At 42.6% G+C, this 19,395-nt stretch overlaps 1 protein-coding gene across 5 annotated transcripts in view; it reads right to left on the bottom strand.

The window, feature by feature from the left end:
* AP1S2 (adaptor related protein complex 1 subunit sigma 2) overlaps positions 1-19,395 on the bottom strand; it is a 109,044-nt gene that overhangs the window by 60,788 nt on the left and 28,861 nt on the right. For 3 of the 5 annotated variants that reach the window (XR_004539865.1, XM_033948573.1, XM_033948572.1), the window contains exon 5: positions 4,800-4,893. The exons of the other annotated variants lie outside the window; for them this stretch is intronic. Coding sequence is in view for 2 of the 3 variants with exons in the window: in XM_033948573.1 (XP_033804464.1) it covers positions 4,849-4,893 (45 nt within the window). In the remaining variant the exon portion in view is untranslated. The remainder of the gene's footprint in view (positions 1-4,799; positions 4,894-19,395) is intronic. 5 annotated transcript variants of the gene reach the window in all.

The following is a 19,395-nucleotide window of genomic DNA, read 5'->3' as shown; positions in this document are numbered from 1 at the left end:
AGAAACCTGGCTCAAAGACAATGATGCTATGCAAGCTCATATACCAACACTAGAGAAAGTGTAGCCACCGTCATTAAATCCAATTTCCAACCAAAACTGATAGACACCATCATACTAAACACACTAGAATGCCTCATCTTCTCAGCAGGTCACATCAGAGATCTCACCATTGCCCTAATATACAGAGCACACCACTCTCCAATAGCCATCTTAGATAACTTACTATCCATCCTTGGCAAAGTGGTCATCACCTACAACCAGATTATCATACTAGGGGACTAACGTCACAGACTACCCAAATGAGATCGGATCCCCAGCAGATGTCATCGAATCACTATCAGACCTAGGCTTCCATCAAATAATCCTCTCACCGATTCACTCTGTGGGTCACATCCTAGACTTAATCTTTATTCAAAATGATACATCACTCACCACAGGAACTCCCAACTGCTCCATCAAACCTGTACCCTGGACTGAACACCATCTGATCAATTTCAACCACATCTACGCAATGAAACAATTTTTAACCAGGAAACACACCCAACCAAAAATAATACGCAACAACCTAGCAGGTACACTAAAATCCAATTCTAAACCCATTGACAAAGCAGCCATAGACTGGTACACTAAAATCCAATTCTAAATCCATTGACAAGGCAGCCATAGACTGAGGTAAAAGCCCTCTATGAAGGCTTAGCTCCAATCAAAGTTCAAATACTATTTTCACAAACTCTCCTCCCCCTGGATTACGGACAACATAAGAACCAAAAAAGAGGACTAAAAAGCAGAAAGTAAATGGTACAAATCCAGGCTTAAAAGTGACAAGTCCAACTGGAAGAGCCTACATAAAGAATACAAACAAGCTACCCAAGATGCTAAAAATATATACTACTCCAACAATTACTGAAGACCCCAAAAAGAATAACAAACCTTTTTAAAACAAAAAAGGATATTCAAAACTTCACAAGGAGACAACCAAAGCCTCAACACCGAACTTGACAGTGAAACACTCTCAGATTACTTCGCAGAAAAGGTAGACAAAATACGGTCTCATCTCGACTCCACCATGCTACCAAAGCCTTCTCACAACCCAGACAAATACTTACACCTACAACTGGAAACCTAACTCACTTCAAAACTGTCTACCATGATGACCTCACCAAGGTACTAGACTCCATTCACCCTTCTGGCTCCATCCTAGACCCCTGTCCATCACACCTCCTAGTGGCTGCAAAAGATGCCTTTATAAACTCCATCCTTCCTCTCATGAAAACCTCTCTGCAATCAGTCTCATTGCCCACAAACTGGAAATCAGCAATCAGACCAATCCTAAAAAAAACCCCACACTTGACCCTAACATAGGGATCTCAAAGTCCCTCCTTGAGGGCCGCAATCCAGTCGGGTTTTCAAGATTTCCCCAATGAATATGCATTGAAAGCAGTGCATGCACATAGATCTCATGCATATTCATTGGGGAAATCCTGAAAACCCGACTGGATTGCGGCCCTCAAGGAGGGACTTTGAGACCCCTTCCCTAACATATCCAGCAACTTTAGACCAGTCTCCAACCTACCATTTATCTCCAAGATCCTGGAAAAACCAGTAGTCAATCAAATATACTCCTTCATTGAAAAGAAAAATCCCTATCCACCTTCCAATCTGGATTCAGGAAATTCCATAGCACAGAAACCATCCTTCTCGACATCGACAACTGCTGGAAACTCATGGTAAAGGTAATGATATCCTCCTGGTGATGCTAGATCTCAATGCAGCCTTCGACACCATTGACCATCCACTCCTCATAAGATGACTCTCTGAAATTGGTATCCAAGACACAGCATTACACTGGTTCACTTCCTTCCTGAGTAATAGATCCCAAAGTGTATTACTCAATGCAGCCTTATCGAAACCAAAACCAATCAAACATGGTGTTCCACAAAGGGCTCTACTATCCCCTCTATTATTTAATCTCTACATTAGACCCATCTTAGACATAGCCCACAAACATAAAATCCAGATTCACTCCTTCGCTGACATCCAACTGTATCTACCACTGGGTGAAATCTGCGACTCCCAGTTTATGAAACTCATGAATTGCCTTTCAGAAATTAAAAACTGGATGTCCATTAACAAACTGAAACTGAATGCCTCCAAAATGGAACTCATTTTGATCCGTAAAGAGCACTGCACCCACACCCATTCCTCTCTATGGGAATCAACTACAATAACTGCAAAAAACCAAGCAGGCAGCCCTAGAATACTTCGACTCCAGCTTATCTCATTCTACTACCTGTGACAATTCAAAAAAACAAGGAACAGCTTCTTGGAATCTGACCACACAACTTCTCTATGCCTTAGTCCTCTCTTGCATGGACTACTGCAATAAACAGTTCAAGGTCTCATAACAAAAAATACACACCATCTATCAAAATGCATCTATCAAAATCTATCTAAAGAACCTTCACACCCATGACCCTTTATACCAGGCCCTATCAGTCCACTGGCTACCCATAGCCAAATGCCGCATCTCTAAGGGCTTGATACTAGCGTACAAATCTCTGCACAACATGGCACCAGGCTAAATGTCAACCAAACTTACTCCATATGTACCAAGCAGACAACTCCGCTCCCAAGAAGAAACACACCTCCAAACATCCCCAGGCCGTGCTCTTCAATTACAGAACGTCAGACAACGATCCTACTCCCATTTCTTACCAAACTACTGGAACCAACTACCCCCACAAATCAGATCCCTCGAAGGGTTCCTGAACTTTAGGAAAACAATATACCTCTTTTCCTTGACTACTTCCATATGTTTAAGAAAAAAAGGAATATGTATTGGAACTTGACCCTTTGTATATGGCATACTAGAACATACAATTTGATTACAGGCCTCAAGGGTATCTCGTACGAAGAGAGGCTGAACAAATTGCAGCTCTACACTCTCGAGGAGCGTAGGGAGAGGGGAGACATGATTGAGACATTTAAGTACATCACAGGACGGGTCGAGGTAGAAGACAATATTTTCTTTCTCAGAGGACCCTCGGCCACAAGGGGACATCCGCTCAAACTCAGGGGCGGTAAATTTCATGGCGACTCCAGGAAGTATTTTTTCACGGAGAGAGTGGTGGATCATTGGAACAAACTTCCAGTGCAGGTGATCGAGGCAAGCAGCGTAACAGACTTTAAGAACAAATGGGATGCCTATGTCGGATCCCTACGAAGGTTAGGTTAAGGAATTTGGGTTATTGGGGCATAGACCAAAGGGGTGGGTCAATAGGGTGGGCAGACTTGATGGGCTATAGCCCTTTTCTGCCGTCATCTTTCTATATTTCTAAACATGACATTGTATATTATGTATGTTTAACCTGTAACCCGTTCTGAGCTCGTTGGGGAGAATGGCATAGAAAATTAACTAAATAAACTACACTAGCTACCAATGAAGAAAATAATTCAATTTAAGAATGCTTGTATGGTCCCATAAGGCCATATATGGAGAATTCTTAGGGACCAATATCTGATACCAAAGTTACTCGTTCGTTCATCAACTTTAGAACACCACAGTGCTTCTAGCAGTCCTATCCTGCACCCCGACAAGTCCATAGGGAAAAAAATTTGAGACCATCTTTGAATTTCAGGGCCCCAAAACCTGGAAGTCTACCACTATACTTGCAACAGACCTCATCAAACAGCCACTTCAGAAAAGTGTTTTAAAGATATAATTTCTGTCATTCTTCTGATCACCATCCAATTGTAAATCTAAATCTAAATCCTTACCATAATTGGGCTGAATCCCTGAAATAATCTTATTGTAAGATGCACTATATTCCTTGTAGAAATTTGCGGGATATGATAAATTGTTTGGCATGGTATAGGTGAGAAGGATGCAGAAGTAATGATCCATGGAAGCAGAAGATTTACCGTACATAAATGTAGAATTTGTTCCATGAGCAAAAAAACAAGAAAAAAACTGCTTTTTTTTTTTGCTTGTTGTTCCTGTACTGCAGTCTTCATTGGATTTTCCTTTTGTTGTTTGAATTTGTTCCATGAGCATGGCTGAGATGTTGAAAGACTTGTCTTTTTAAAATCTGTACTATATTATAACTATATGATCGTTGTTTTTATAATGTACTTCATTGAGTTTCTGGACATAAGTGGGAAATAAATACAAACTAAAAATAGCTAACCTGATAGTGAATATGGACAGATTTTGAAACAATTGTTTTCCTCCTTCTCTTCTTAGTTTGTAGTAATGCCATAACTTTTATCATATATGACCTTGCCAAAACATGTGGCATTCAAATCCAAATAAATTATGGGGTAATTCCAATACAACAGCTTTTACATTTCAGCAATCATATTTCTTTTAAGTGTAATTCCCATTCCTTCCCCCCAAAAGAGTGTGTGTGTGTATATTATATATATATATATATATATATATATATATACACACACATATATATATATACACACACACATATATACACACTGTAACAAAGCTAAAGCTTTCCCTTATATAACATATTATCCTGATTTCCAACAGGCAAATAGAGTAAACTGCCAGGAACAAGGACTAATCCAACCAGCTACCAAACTGATGCTGTTAGTAAGAAAAGGGGGAAAAAAGTTAAAAGCGCTAGAGCACCATGTACCATCATGCAACATTGTAGGCAGTTATGCCCAACACCTTGCACATTTCCTTCAAGCAAGGGTTTCAAGTCATTTAACGTGCAACCATTACCACATAGCATCCCATTTCAACCATGCCACCAAAATGATAAATTTAGTAATTACTGTACCAATTCTTTAGAAGGAGGTCAAAAGGCTAGTGCCTTAAGATTGCTCTTATCATAAGATATCCTCAGACAAACCTCCCCAGTCTTCATTCTGGCTCTACAAATACAAAACCAAGCAGTAAGGTGAAAACATAACTTCTAGCATTTGTTCAAATTTCACAAAGCACAAAATAAAAAAAAAGGTCTTCCACATACTTCCAACAACTATTGCAATTTTCCCTCATTTGAAATTTGTATACCACGAAGCTCCAGGACAGCTACTAAACATACTTCTACACTCCTATATGTTATAGACACCCCTACATACATAAATGACTATAATAATTTTTTTCCTTAGACAGCAGGATTGATCAGACATACAAACAGGGAAGATCATTCAACAGCGCCAGAACAGAACAGCTCTCCCACAGCTCAGAACTAGTCTAAGTGTTCTGAATTTGCCTGGTTGTAGCTGCAAGCAGCAATCCTCTCAGTTCTCTGGGGGATTTGAGGTATTGTGTGCCAAATCAAGACTGTTATCTACACAAAAACACTTACAGTCATGTGAAAAAATATTCAGTTCTTTCTTAAGAATATTCACATATCGATGTCAAATCTTTTTTATTTATCTCTAGAAAAGAAAGTGATGTAATTGCAGGTAAACAACAAAACACGTCCTTGACTTACTCATGAAACAAAAGATATCCTCAAAATTATATATTCTGAGGAATAAATTAGGACCCTCCCACTTAAAGTGGCTCAAATCACACACAAGTGTATATGATTAGAACATCATTACTCAGCATTTTGAAGGAGGTTTGCCCTACTTAATCTCAGACATTTAGTTTGGTGTGCTCATGACTGCTGCGGTGAGAGTGAACACCATGGTAAGATCAAAAGATCTGTCTGAGGACTTCAGAAAGAAGATTGTAGCAGTTTATAAGTCTGGTAAGGGATTTTAAAAGTTCTTGAAAGAATTTGACATTAGCCATTCCATGGTCTGGAAAACTGTGTACAAGTGGAGGACTTTCCAAACAACTGTCAACATGCCAGATCTGGCCGTCCAAGCAATTTGACCCCAAGAGCAGACCGCAAGATGCTAAAAGAAGTCTTCAAAAACCTTAAAATGTCATCACAGAACCTACAACAGGCTCTTGCTACTATTGATGTGACAGTGCATGCCTCTACAATCAGAAAAAGACTGAACAAATATAACTTGCATGGGAGGTGTGCAAGGAGGAAACCTTTGCTAAGAGAAACATCAAGGCCAGACTGAAGTATGCCAGAGACAATGTAGACAAACACCAGGACTTATGTAATAGTGTTCTATGGACAGATGAGTCTAAAATTGAATTATTTGGATACCAGAAAAGAGGACATGTTTAATGTACACCAAATACAGCATTCCAGGAAAAGAACCTCATGCCAACTGTGAAACATGGAGGTGGAAGTGTCATGGTTTGGGGATGCTTTGAAGCAGCAGGACCTGGCCAGCTCATCATAGAATCCACCATGAATTCTACTGTGTATCAGAGGGTGCTTGAGAAACATGTGAGACCATCTGTAAGAAAATTAAAGCTGAAGCGGAACTGGACCCTGTAACATGACAATGATCCAATACATTACCAGTAAATCCATCAAGGAGTGGCTGAAAATTAAGAAATGGAGAGTCCTGGAGTGGCTGAGTGCAGCACTAGCAAACTTTAAGATCTTCAATCAAGTTTGCTTGACAAGCTGTCCGCGGTGGGGATCCGTGGATGACGTCACCCCACATGTAGAGAATATGCTGCCTGCTTGTCCTTGGATAATTTTTGTTGTTTACCTGCAATTAAATTACTTTCTTTTCCAGAGATAAATAAAAAAAGATTTGGCATTGATATGTGAACATTTCTTAAGAAAGAACTGAATATTTCATGGGGTGTCCTAATTTTTTCACATGACTAAGTGAGAAAGCAATGCTTTTGCCATCAATGAGCAGGACTGAATCAGCTATACAAGCTCAGGGCTGTTCAGTCCAGCTATAGTTTATCTATTGTCCAAAGCAGAAGAATCAAAGATGCAAAAATCACCAGTGTTAAAAAGACAGGTTGGCTAGCACAGCTCAACCAAATACAGTGTGTCTGAATGTGGACTGGTTCAAGCAGTAGAATGAAATGAAGATATGATGCAAGAACCAAGTTACTGCCTTGCATTAGTGTGTCCAGCAAAGCAGATTTCAAGATAGTCATAGTAGATGCAGTGCCACTGACTTTTTCCAAAGTTCAGTTGGCTACAGAATACTCCGTTATGTCAGGATGAAGTATAGCTACATGGAACTGATTCACTTTTTAAGGTAATTGAGAGTCCATCTACTTATGCTGGTTAAGCACCTTGCAAAAGTGTTCTGAACTACAGTGCACATGCAATTAGCTCAAAACTTTACTTGGGAGCCAGATATACAAAAATGTTGATGTAGTCCAGGACGCTTAAGATCACTGCATACATTAAAAGTAAATGCAGTATTCAGAGAACACAGAATGGGGTTAAAACAATTAATGAAATACTAGGTGGAGATGCCTGGGAAAGGATTGTCATATTGCAACTAAGACAGTGTATTGTGTTAGAAGCTCTAAAGAAGACACTAAATGCTGCTCAGTTTCAATGCTGTCAGGGCTAGTGATCCAAAATCTGGAAATCGAAGAGTGCCCATATCCTGGGTTATTGAAAAGAAAATATATTGAAAGATACACTGAACAACTACAAATCTTTTGGTGAGATGGAACCAGTTTTGACAAAGAATCACTGTGAGAGGTCTCAAGAAACCTGAGCAGGGTCTTCACTATGAAAGGAAAGCTAGATCCTACTTCAGCCAACAACACTTTGCCATCCTTGTCCAATCCATCATCCTCTCCAAACTAGATTACTGCAACGCCATCTACTTAAATCTATCAAAAAAAGTATTCTAAGACTCCAGCTAATCAAGAATACTGCAGCCAAACTGATCTTCTCAAAACGCAAGTCTGACCATGCCTCCCCACTCCTTGCCAAACTTCATTGGCTCCCAATAATCTCCAGAATCCATTTCAAATGTTCCTGCCTGGCTTTCAAGATCATTCACGGAATCCTGCCTCCTCTTATCCCACTGTCTTTCAACTCCTCCAGTCCCGACTCCTCCAGAACTGCCCAAAGGCTTAAATTAGCCTTCCCCTCTCCACGCGGCATCCACTATTCAGGCAAACTGGGAAAATCCCTTCTCTTCAAAATCACAGGTCTTTGGAATGACCTCACCACCCCGCTGCGGAACCTGAGCTCCCTTCAGTTATTCCGCAAACAACTGAAAACCTGGCTTTTCAGCAAACTGTAGCTCTATCTTTCCCCCCTTTCTCTCCCCCCTTCTACACATAAGTTCATGTAATCCTTTTTCTTCTTCTCTACCCACTATTTTAAGTTCTTGTAAACCGTGTCGAGCTCCATTCTCATGGAGATGATGCGGTATATAAACTTAAGGTTTAGATTAGATTAGATTAGATAGGAGGATAAGCATAGAAGAGAGGCCATGTCCAATTTATGGCCAGTGCATCCCTCACCAGCCAGTACTTGGATGAGTGCAATGAACAAAAGAACAGTTTTGCATTTCTGCCGCTGGCCAAGAGATCCCCAGGCTTAAATATCTGCAACCAGGGAATAATGGTCCAGAGACCACTTGTAGGGTTAAAAACTCTGCCGAGGCTAACAGTTATCTTATCCAGACCACCATAAGTAGCTTAAATCTGTATATCAGTGGAAATCAAATTCATAAATTCTTTCTGCTTCCTGGTTTAAGTAAGAAAATCTGTTCTTCACTGATAGTTGACCAAAACATAAATATCTTTTTGTCCTAATATTGAGCGAGCTTGATGATGACGGATGAACATTTGGAAAGAGCAAATATTGCTCTAAGCTCCAGGCTAATATGGAGCAGTCATCTGGCTTGTGATCAGACCGGTAAGCATATGTTGTGAGAACAAAGTAATATTTTGGCAGTGTACATGTGATTTCTGGTTAAGCTGAATGAGAAAGAATAAGATAAGAGGTTTATAAGCTTCAAGTTTACTATTTGATATACTGCCCATCAGAGCTGTCTGAGCGGTTTACAATTCACTCAATTAAAATGGGGAAAGGCGGCAGAAATCATCAGCAGGGTGGAAGACTTAGTAGAGAACATAACATAACATTGTACTTCTTGACCGCGTAACCATAAGTTCTACGCGGTTTACAAAAGATTAAACTAAAGACAATTTGATAATGACAGAAAAATTATTTGACCAAGTATTTTGAAAAAAGATGAGTTTTCAATTAGGTTCTAAAATGTTTATAAGAACAAGCTCCAAGTAATAGCAATTGAAATTCTCTTTCATGGGAAGCCGTCTGGAATGCTAAAGTATGGTCAACAAATCTCTTACTTTTACAACCCTACACAGATGGAAAGGTAAACAGGGCATGAAATCTACTGTATTTATACGATGCTAAAGAAAATCTATTAGCCATGTAAGACAGAGCGGTACCATACATAACCTTATAGCAAAAACAACCCAGCTTAAACAAAACACAAGCCTCCATTGGAAGCCACTGCAACTCACAACAAAATGGAGTTCCATGGTCATACTTTTTAAGACCATAGATCACTCTAACCGCTTTATTCTGAATCAGAACAAGTCTGACCATGTCTTTCTTGGGAATTGTTAAGTATACAATATTTCAATAATCCAAAAGACTCAGTAATAAAGATTGTACCAAAAGTTTAAAAGCAGAAAACTCAAAATAGAGTCTAATGGTATGCAATTTCCATAACATATAATAACCCTTATGTATCACAGCATCTATCTGTTTTTTCATGGTCCGATGCTGATCCAAAATGATTCCCAATATTTTAATTGTTGGTTAAATTGTATAGAATGTAGAATTTATACTAATCGATGGCTCGTGAATGATCTTAAGTGGCGACACGACAAAAAACTTCATCTTATCAGGGTTAAACTTGAGTTTGAAATCCTGCATCCAACAGTTCATCAATTTCAACACAGACTCAATTTTGTGAGAAATATGGGATAGAACTGTACTACAGTTAGTTGTTTAATCTTTCAGACGCTAAAATGAGGAGGGCACTACATGAAACTAATAAGTCGTAGAAAGTTTTTCTCATCCTGCACATAATTAAGCATTGCAATTTGTTACTGAAAGCAGTCAGGGAGACTAAGGGCTCCTTTTACGAAGCCGTGATAGCGGTTCAACACGCACAATAGCGCGCGCTAAACTGCCGGCCGCGCTAGATGCTAATGCCAGCATTGCGCTGGCGTTAGTTCTAGCCACGTAGCGCGGGTTTAGCGTACGCTAAAAAGCTGCATGCACTAAAACCAACCGCGGCTTCGTAAAAGGAGCCCTAAATTGCAAGATTTAAAACAAGTTCCTGCAGAAGTCCATAGTTACCGTACATACTCGACCACAAAAGGGAGAGAGGATAGGACTTGTATACAGCCTTTTTGTGGCTACACATTCAAAGCAGTTCACATATATATACAGGTACTTATTTTATACCTGTTTTGTCTTCTGTTTTTGGCTCAATAAAAATCATTTAAACATACCTATAAGCTGAGACTCTCATTTTTGAGTCCCAAAATCTCAGCTTATAGTTGAGTTAGAACACTTTCTGTGCCTCCCCCTTCCCCTCACAATGACTAGCACTTCCCATCCCCCATTTCACTCTTCCTCCCTTCTCATCCCCTGGAGTCTGCCCACTGCATACTTTTTAATGTTATTTATTTATTTGTTACTTTCTATACTGCAATTCCAGAGGTCAATGTGGTTTACAATCTAGATAAAATAGACTGAAAAGAACGCCATAATTAAAAGGACAGCACATTCACAACACTCATACTAATAAATGCAAGGCTCATACAAACAAGTGCAAAATTGCAAGATTGTGCTCCTGCTGCAAAGGCCCACTTAGCCAACCCAAAAGATCAGCTGTAAACTTGTTGAAAGAAATATGTTTTCAGGCTTTCTTGAAAGTAGGCAGTGTGGGAAGGCTTCTGATAGACTGAGGTAGGGAATTTCAAAGTTTTGGGCCAATTAAGAAAAATGCTGAGTGTCTGGTGGCTTCGTAGTATGCTTCTGAGGGAGGGGGGCGGACCAGACAGTCTGCATCTAATGATCAAAGGGTTCATGAAGGGGTATATATCCTTCAAACCGACTGTTAGAGATGAAACTTAGGGCCAGTGGAAGTAGCCCATGAACAGGCAGCTTTAACCAAGGTGAGGACACAGGATCAAATGCACAGGATGTGGGTTTCATCTTAGCATGTGCTTTGGACAATTGCATCAAGGACAGGAGTTGAAAGTTAGCCCATTTGGAGTAGAGGAGGGCTGTTGGAGAAAGCAGGGACAATGAGACCTGAATAATGTTAAGCAATGGTTCTGATATGGTAGTGGATCATAGAAAAGAAGCTCTAAGAGAGGATATTTTATTAGTAAAGTGTAAGGCATCTGCAGAAGGTATAGTAAGAGATAATGATGAAGGTTTTAATCTTCGCCACCAGTGTGACAAATATTGCTGGCGTCAATCCCACGGCTCTTCCTGCTGACATACTCCACCCATGCGGAAACAGAAGTTGCCTCAGCAGGAAGAGTTGTGGGGCTGCATGAGCAGTGTAATCAGTCACGCTGTTTGTAGCCGGCAAAGATCAGAACATTAAAAGATACACGGCGGGCAATCACCAGGAGATAGGATAGGAAGGAAAAGAGTAAAATGGCAGTCTCCACAGGGGACAGGAACAAAAATGAAGTACCAGTCACCACAGGGGGAGGTAGGAGGCATTCAAGCTCCTGAATAAATCAGGGATGCAAGCAGCTATGCAGGGGATGGCCCCTGAGCTTCAAAAATACAAAAGCAGGCTGGCTGATCCTGCTAGCAGCAGACTTCAGCAATGCAGGTCTGTGTCTTCTACCTGGCAGAGGCCCCAACAAGCAGGGACCTCTGGGCACCGAGCCTCCAATCAAACACTTAGAAAAATACCTCCCAAATAATAAGACCACGGAGCAGAACAGAAACACTTCTGAGCAACTTCTGAGCCCTAAAACCGAGAGAACGCCAAGAAAAGAGCTCCTCTTTGAACCCTTGAAAAAGCCCATGTGGGCGAAACGGGTCCCGTCAGGGCATGCTAGACACTGCATTAAATGGATAAGTAAAAGATTAAATGCTTTTTGTTTATTTATTTATTTGAAAACAGACAAAAGTAAAATAGTAACGAGCATACAGCCATATTGTAATCAGAAGGCTAGGATATAAGCCTAAACAGAACAATCACATATTTTGATGTATTGAGAGTTTTGTGCCTTTCTGTCTGTAATTGAACCCTAACCAGTGAGGTTTACACTTGTTGGGAGAAGGAGTAGCTCCCTGAGGAGGAAGTCGAATTAAAAGGATGAATGACAGTTTTCTGCAAGCAATTAGCAGTTTCAGATGCAAACCCTATGGTTCAGGACCATTAGACACATTGCACTAGAATGGGGAGTAGTTTGAAGATGAAAGGGAATAGAGAACTGAGGAAGGAATGATATGGGGAATGGGAGAAAATATGGAAATTTGCTAGGTTGCTAAAAAGTAAAAAGGAGGAAGAGAAGGGCAAGAGGAAGAAGAGCTAAAAGTTTCCAAGTTTATTAAAAATTTGTTATACCCACTAATCAGGCTTCTAGGCGGTGCACATAAATAAAAAGCATAAAGTACATATAGTTGGATTAAATTAATAAAATCAGGTGTTACATAAAGTACATATAAACAAACCACATTAATAAAAATGGACCTACTGGGGTTGATAGTTTGACAGACGAACTAAGACAAGCTGGAACGAATGGAAAAGGTGAGGAAATAAAATCTTGAAAGGAAAGAACATTAAGAGGGAAAAACAAAACAGGGGGGAGGGGGAGGTACAGGTTAGCTATTGTTTAGTCCTTAAAAAGACAGTTATAGTTCAAAGGCATCAGCGAAAAGGAAAGCTAGTTTGGACTTAAAATAGTTTAGGGTTGTCTCTTCTCTCAAATATTTTGGCATGGAATTCCAGAGAGACAGGGCGGTTAAATATAGTCCCTCTAAGATTTCAAATGAATGCCAATATCTATAGCATAATTTATACTGAAATCGATTTGATCAATATGTCTTCAAAGAGATTCGATTCTTACCTTGATAATATCTTTTCCAGTATATACGGATGGTATGCTGAACCATAGGGTTGTCCATGCCTGCTCATGAGCATTCTGCAAAAGATGTCAATCACAGCCTTTCAAGCTCCTCCTCCTCCTATTCCCCAATCTCTGTTGCTCCCTTCAGTTTGTACCAAAGCCGGCGACGGCCCTACAGAAGATAGGAGAAGAATCTCTCGACACCAAGTGTCTGATCTGCTCAGAAACAATGAATGTAAGAAAAATACAAATTAAACAAGAACATAATCTTAACATTTATGGAGTTCAACCATTCCTACCTTTTAATTATATACACAGACTCTTCAGGGGTGTCCAACCTTTTGGCTTCCCTGGGCTGCATTGGCTGGAAAAAATGTTTATGGGGCCACGCAAACACTGCAGCAAGACGGTAAACACCCGGGGGTAGCAAAGGAAAACACTGCATCGCCCTTGACCGGGGCCACACACAATACTTCACAATACTCGACCGGGGTCACACACCCCTGCCATAGTCTGACTGACAAGAAAAATCCTTTAGGGTGGAGCAATCTATGTTATTACAGTGCACAAAGCTGCTGTCCCACAGTTCCAGGTGTTTCAAGCCCCCTGACGGAAACATCTGTCATTCTTCAACCTTAGAGGCCTGTAAAGGGGCTAAGCCCGAAGCTCCTGCTTCTCCATCCTGTGTCGTGTAGCATGTGGTGCAAGAGTACTCTTCAGTCGCCCATTCTGTGCAAATAAGGCATGAAATAGGGTTATTCGGGTCTGAGGACTCCATCCCTACCAATTTTGAGGCACAATAAGGTGTTTTTAAAAAGTTTGAGAACTTAGAAGAAAGAAAAAGAAAAAAAAAAAAAATCAAGAAATCGAGATATCCAAGATGATTGCAGCAGCAGCGTTTTGGTACAAAAAAATGGTTTAAAAATGCTTCAGGGCTGGCCAAAAACAACAAAAAACAGGATTTTAGAGGAGGGAACAAAGCCCTAGCTGAAGACAACCAAAACACAGTTTATTGGACCCCCCCCCCTCGATTGTCCCATAGGCTGTCATAGCCTGTACTCACAGACCATGTGCTGGGGAAAAAGTGCTACAGCCTTCTTTAACTTCATGAAAGAGTAGCTGGATCTGAAGGAATTTTCTGCCTCAAGCCACCAGTCAGCTGCCATGCTGAGATCTTTGGGCTGCCAATCAGACTGAGCCTTCCCCCCTCCGGGTCGTAACAATTGCCGAAAGGATAAGGAGGCAGCGAAACCGCAGCACTGTGAGCGCCCCCGAAGGATGCTGTTGATACCTAACAGCCTACACTCAAGCTCCTGACCAAGTCAAGGAAGTGAGCAAATGCTGAGGGTCCGGAACCTTGAGCTCCACAAATTTAGAGAGTGAGCTGGCTGCACAGGTTTCACTTGCCAGCTGCAAAACTAAAGTTTGCTCCTCTCCAGTCACAGTAGTTCCTTAAGCTACATAAAAACTGCAGAAAACTGAAAAAAAAAAAACCCCACATAATAATAAAGAAATAAAGGGAGCAGATCAGCATGACACCTTCATGCTTGCCTGCAAAAGAACTGGAAGTGGCAGTGGAGACTGGGGAGGGGGAGGAGGAGCTGAAAGATTATAATTGATATTCTGCAGAATACTCATGAGCAGGCATACAGTGTACCTACTGTAAGAAGTTGTTATTAAAAATTGGAATTACTTCCAGCAATCACAGAATTATTTGGCTTCACTTCATTCTTTTTTCCACCCCCTTAAACTCATGCCATAAACACTGGTGCCCAAGGGGAAAAAAGGGGAATCAAGATTCTAGAATATGACATGACATCCAAACAACTACCAAATAACAGTTTAAGCATTAGGTTTTTACAGGGTTACAGAACAGTAGTTCGAAAGTGCATTTGAAGGCAAAATCAAAAAATGGCCATTGTGTAAAAGCAATAAAGTATAAACTTGTATTGCTACAAACCCTTGAAGACTTTATAGCATTTTTAAGAGTCACTCAGTTTCCAAAATCCAGTACCCCATACAAATATCAGTGTGTAAACAGGTACTCTGAACACCATCCTTTCGATACTTGTAGAACCTTATTACAAAACACAAGGCTAGTTATTTATGCCAACAAAAATCAGTCTATAGCCTGCTTGAGAGCACATCACAAAATAGAGGACTATGCCTATAATAGTTTTCCTGATTTAAGATTAGCCACAATTATCGTTCTGTACACATAAGGAAGACCCTTTTACCAAAGATTTTTCACATGGGCACAAACCTTAGTAAACCAGAAATAAAGTTCTTTGGGATGCAATGCAAAAAAGATGGTATCTATCTCCTGGTTATTTCCTAACCTGTAGAGCCAAGGCTAAATATTTTTATTACCAAGTAGAGGAAAGATATGTTTCCAGCAATTATGGAGTAGAGAAATGTTCTTAGAATGATGTATAATCGTTTTCACCAAAATATGTATATGTTCTTGGATAAACTGCTGAGAAAGCAATGTTACTTACCGTAACAGTTGTTATCCAGGGACAGCAGGCAGCTATTCTCACTAGTGGGTGATGTCATCCGACAGAGCCCCGATACGGATGTCTCACAAGCATATTTTGCTTGAAGAAACTCAGAAGTTTCGAGATGCCCGCACCGCGCATGCGCCAGTGCCTTCCCGCCCGATGGTCCGGGCGTGTCTCCTCAGTTCAGGTAGCTAGCAGAGAAGCCAACCCAGGGGAGGTGGGTGGGACGTGAGAATAGCTGCCTGTTGTCCCTGGATAACAACTGTTACGGTAAGTAACATTGCTTTATCCCAGGACAAGCAGGCAGGTATTCTCACTAGTGGTTGACCTCCAAGCTAACCTCAATGGGATGGAGGGAGAGTTGGCAACTTAGGAGAACAAATTTTGTAACACAGTTTGGCCAAACTGTCCATCCCGTCTGGAGAAAGTATCCAGACAATAATGAGAGGTGAATGTATGAACCGAGGACCAAGTGGCAGCCTTACAAATCTCCTCAATCGGTGTCGATCTGAGGAAGGCTACAGAGGCCGCCATTGCTCTGACCCTATGGGCTGTGACTTTACAGGGAAGGGGTAATCCAGCCTGGGCATAGCAGAAAGAGATACAAGCCGCCATCCAGTTGGAGATGGTGCGCTTCGATACAGGTCGTCCCAACTTGTTTGGATCAAAGGAGACGAAAAGTTGAGGAGCAGTTCTGTGTGGTTTGGTGCGATCCAAGTAGAAAGCCAAAGCACGTTTACAGTCCAGAGTGTGCAGAGCTGATTCTCCAGGATGAGAATGAGGCTTTGGAAAAAACACAGGAAGAACTATGGATTGGTTGAGATGAAATTCAGTGACCACTTTAAGCAGGAATTTCGGATGAGTGCGAAGGACCACCTTGTCATGATGGAATACTGTGAAAGGTGGATCCGCCACTAAGGCCTGAAGCTCACTGACTCTGCGAGCAGAAGTGAGGGCAACTAGAAAAACTACTTTCCAAGTGAGAAACTTCAGCAGAGCCTTGTTGAGAGCCTCAAAAGGAGGCTTCATAAGTTGAGAAAGGACAACGTTGAGATCCCAAACCACTGGAGGAGGTTTGAGAGGAGGATTGACATGGAAAAGTCCTTTCATAAATCTGGAAACCACAGGATGATCAGAGAGAGGTTTCCCTTGTAGAGGCTGATGGAAAGCCGCAATAGCACTCAGGTGGACTCGTATGGATGTAGACTTGAGGCCAGACTGAGACAGGTGTAGAAGATAGTCCAACACAGAAGACAGGGAGGCTCGTTGAGGCTCCTTACGATTAGAAACACACCAAGAAGAGAATCTAGTCCACTTCTGAGAGTAGCATTGTCTAGTAGCAGGCTTCCTGGAAGCTTCCAGTACCTCCCTCACCGCCTGGGAAAACTGGTGAGGTGTTACATTGAGAGGAACCAAGCTGTCAGGTGGAGAGACTGCAGGTTGGGATGGAGTAGAGATCCCTGATGCTGAGTAAGCAATGAAGGAAACACTGGAAGAAGGAATGGCTCCCTGCTGCTGAGTTGAAGTAGAAGGGAGTACCAAGGTTGTCTGGGCCACCGAGGAGCTATCAGAATCATGGTGGCATGGTCGGATTTCAATTTGACCAGAGTCTTTTGAATGAGTGGAAATTGAGGAAACGCATACAGAAAGCGATTTCCCCAATCCAGCAGAAAGGCATCTGCCTCGAGACAAAGAGGAGCGTAGATCCTGGAGCAGAATTGAGGCAGCTTGAAGTTGTGGGGAGCCGCAAAGAGATTTATCTGAGGCGTTCCCCACTGAGAAAAGATCTGATGAAGGGGCCTGGAATGGAGGACCACCATGTCGTGAAGCAGATGTTGAAACGCTTGAAGAGCATTGAAAATCGCTCTGAGTTCTAGAAAGTTGATATGATATAGCCGGTCCGCGCTGGTCCCGAATCCCTGAGTGCGAAGACCGTCCAGATGAGCTCCCCATGCAAAAGTCGAAGAATCTGTCATGAGAACCTTCTGGTGGGGAGGAGTGTGAAACAGCAAACCTCTGGATAGATTCGAAGAGGTCATCCACCAAAGTAGAGACTGCTGAAGAGCAGGAGTGACAATGATGTGACGAGTCAAGGGATCTGACACCTGAGTCCATTGAGAAGCCAGGGTCCACTGAGGAATTCTGAGGTGAAGTCTGGCAAACGGCGTCACATGAACTGTAGAGGCCATGTGGCCCAGGAGAACCATCATGTGTCTCGCTGAGATGGACGGGCGAGAAGACACAGACTGGCAGAGACGAAGAAGAGTCTCCAGGCGCTGAGGCGGAAGGAATGCTCTGAGCCGAATGGTATCCAGAACCGCCCCGATGAAGGGAAGAGACTGGGTAGGCTGTAGATGAGATTTGGGGAAGTTGATCTCGAAGCCCAAACTCTGCAGGAACCAAATCGTGGTTAGGGTCGCCGAGATGACCCCTGGAGCCGAGGTGGCCTTGATGAGCCAGTCGTCGAGGTAGGGAAATACCTGAAGCCCTTGGTTCTGGAGTGCAGTGGCCACTACCACCAGACATTTCGTGAAGACTCTGGGAGACGAGGACAGGCCAAATGGAAGCACTCGATACTGCAGATGTAGATGTCCCACCCGAATCTGAGGAACTTGCGAGAGGCCGGATGAATGGGAATGTGAGTGTAGGCCTCCTTGAGATCCAGAGAACATAACCAGTCGTTCTGCTCGAGGAGGGGGTAGAGAGAAGCAAGGGTCAACATGCGAAATCTCTCCTTGACCAGGAACTTGTTGAGGATCCTGAGGTCTAGAATAGTTTGCAGGTCGCCCGTCTTCTTCGGAACAAGGAAGTACCGGGAGTAAAAACCCCGGTTGTGTTGGTCCACAGGGACCGGCTCGACGGCCCGGAGCCGGAGCAAAGCCTGAGCTTCCTGAAGAAGAAGGGCGGTCTGTGTCAAGTTTGAAGGATACTCTCTTGGAGGATGGTCCGGAGGGACCCGATGGAACTGAAGAGAGTACCCTTCCTTGATGATGGTAAGGACCCAGAGGTCGGTGGTGATAGCCGCCCATCGATGATAAAAATGATGGAGGCGACCCCCAATGGGAAAAACAGGGAAAGGCAGAACGAGATTGGTTATGCTCCCTAAGAGAGAGTCAAAAAGGCTGAGGAGCCCTGGGGACAGTAGAAGGCTGAGGTTTTTGCTGAGCCTTCTGTGGAGGTTGTCTCTTCGCTGGTTGTCTCGCAGCCGGGGCCTGCCTAGGTGCATAGCGCCGCTGATAGATCAAAGGTGGTCGAGAAGGTCGAGACTGCGTCGGCTTAGGCTTGGGACGAAGAATGGACTGAAAAGATTTCTCATGGTCAAACAGTTTCTTCGTCACGGTCTCGATGGACTCGTCAAACAAATCTGCTCCCGCACAAGAAACGTTGGCAAGTCTGTCCTGGAGGTTCGGGTCCATGTCAATGGTCCGAAGCCACGCCAAGCGACGCATAGCCACAGAACAGGCGGCAGCCCGTGCCAAGAGCTCGAAGGCATTGTAGGAGGATTGCATCAATTGAAGGCGCAGCTGGGACAGCGAGGCGACCACCTCCTCGAATTCGAAGCGAGCCTGAGACTCGATGTAAGGCGTAAACTTCCGAAGCACAGGCAGGAAGAACTTCAAATAAGTTGCAAAATGAAAAGTATAATTGAGAACTCGGGAAGCCATCATCAAGTTCTGGTATATGCGCCTCCCGAACTTATCCATGGTCTGGCCCTCTCTGCCTGGAGGCACCGAGGCATACACCTGGGACGGATGAGACCTCTTAAGGGAGGATTCGACCAACAGGAATTGATGAGAGAGTTGAGAGCCCTCGAATCCCTTGTGATTCACTGTTCGGTACCTAGCATCTAACTTGCCAAGAACGGCCGGGATAGAGTACGGCGTTTCAAAACACCTCATGAACGTTTGATCGAGGAGTTTGTGGAGA

The sequence above is a fragment of the Geotrypetes seraphini genome, chromosome 6 (assembly GCF_902459505.1).
Source record: "Geotrypetes seraphini chromosome 6, aGeoSer1.1, whole genome shotgun sequence".
In the NCBI taxonomy this organism is placed as follows: domain Eukaryota; kingdom Metazoa; phylum Chordata; class Amphibia; order Gymnophiona; family Dermophiidae; genus Geotrypetes; species Geotrypetes seraphini.
Note: the sequence above shows the minus strand (reverse complement) of the source record. Positions and strands in the feature narration are given on the sequence as shown.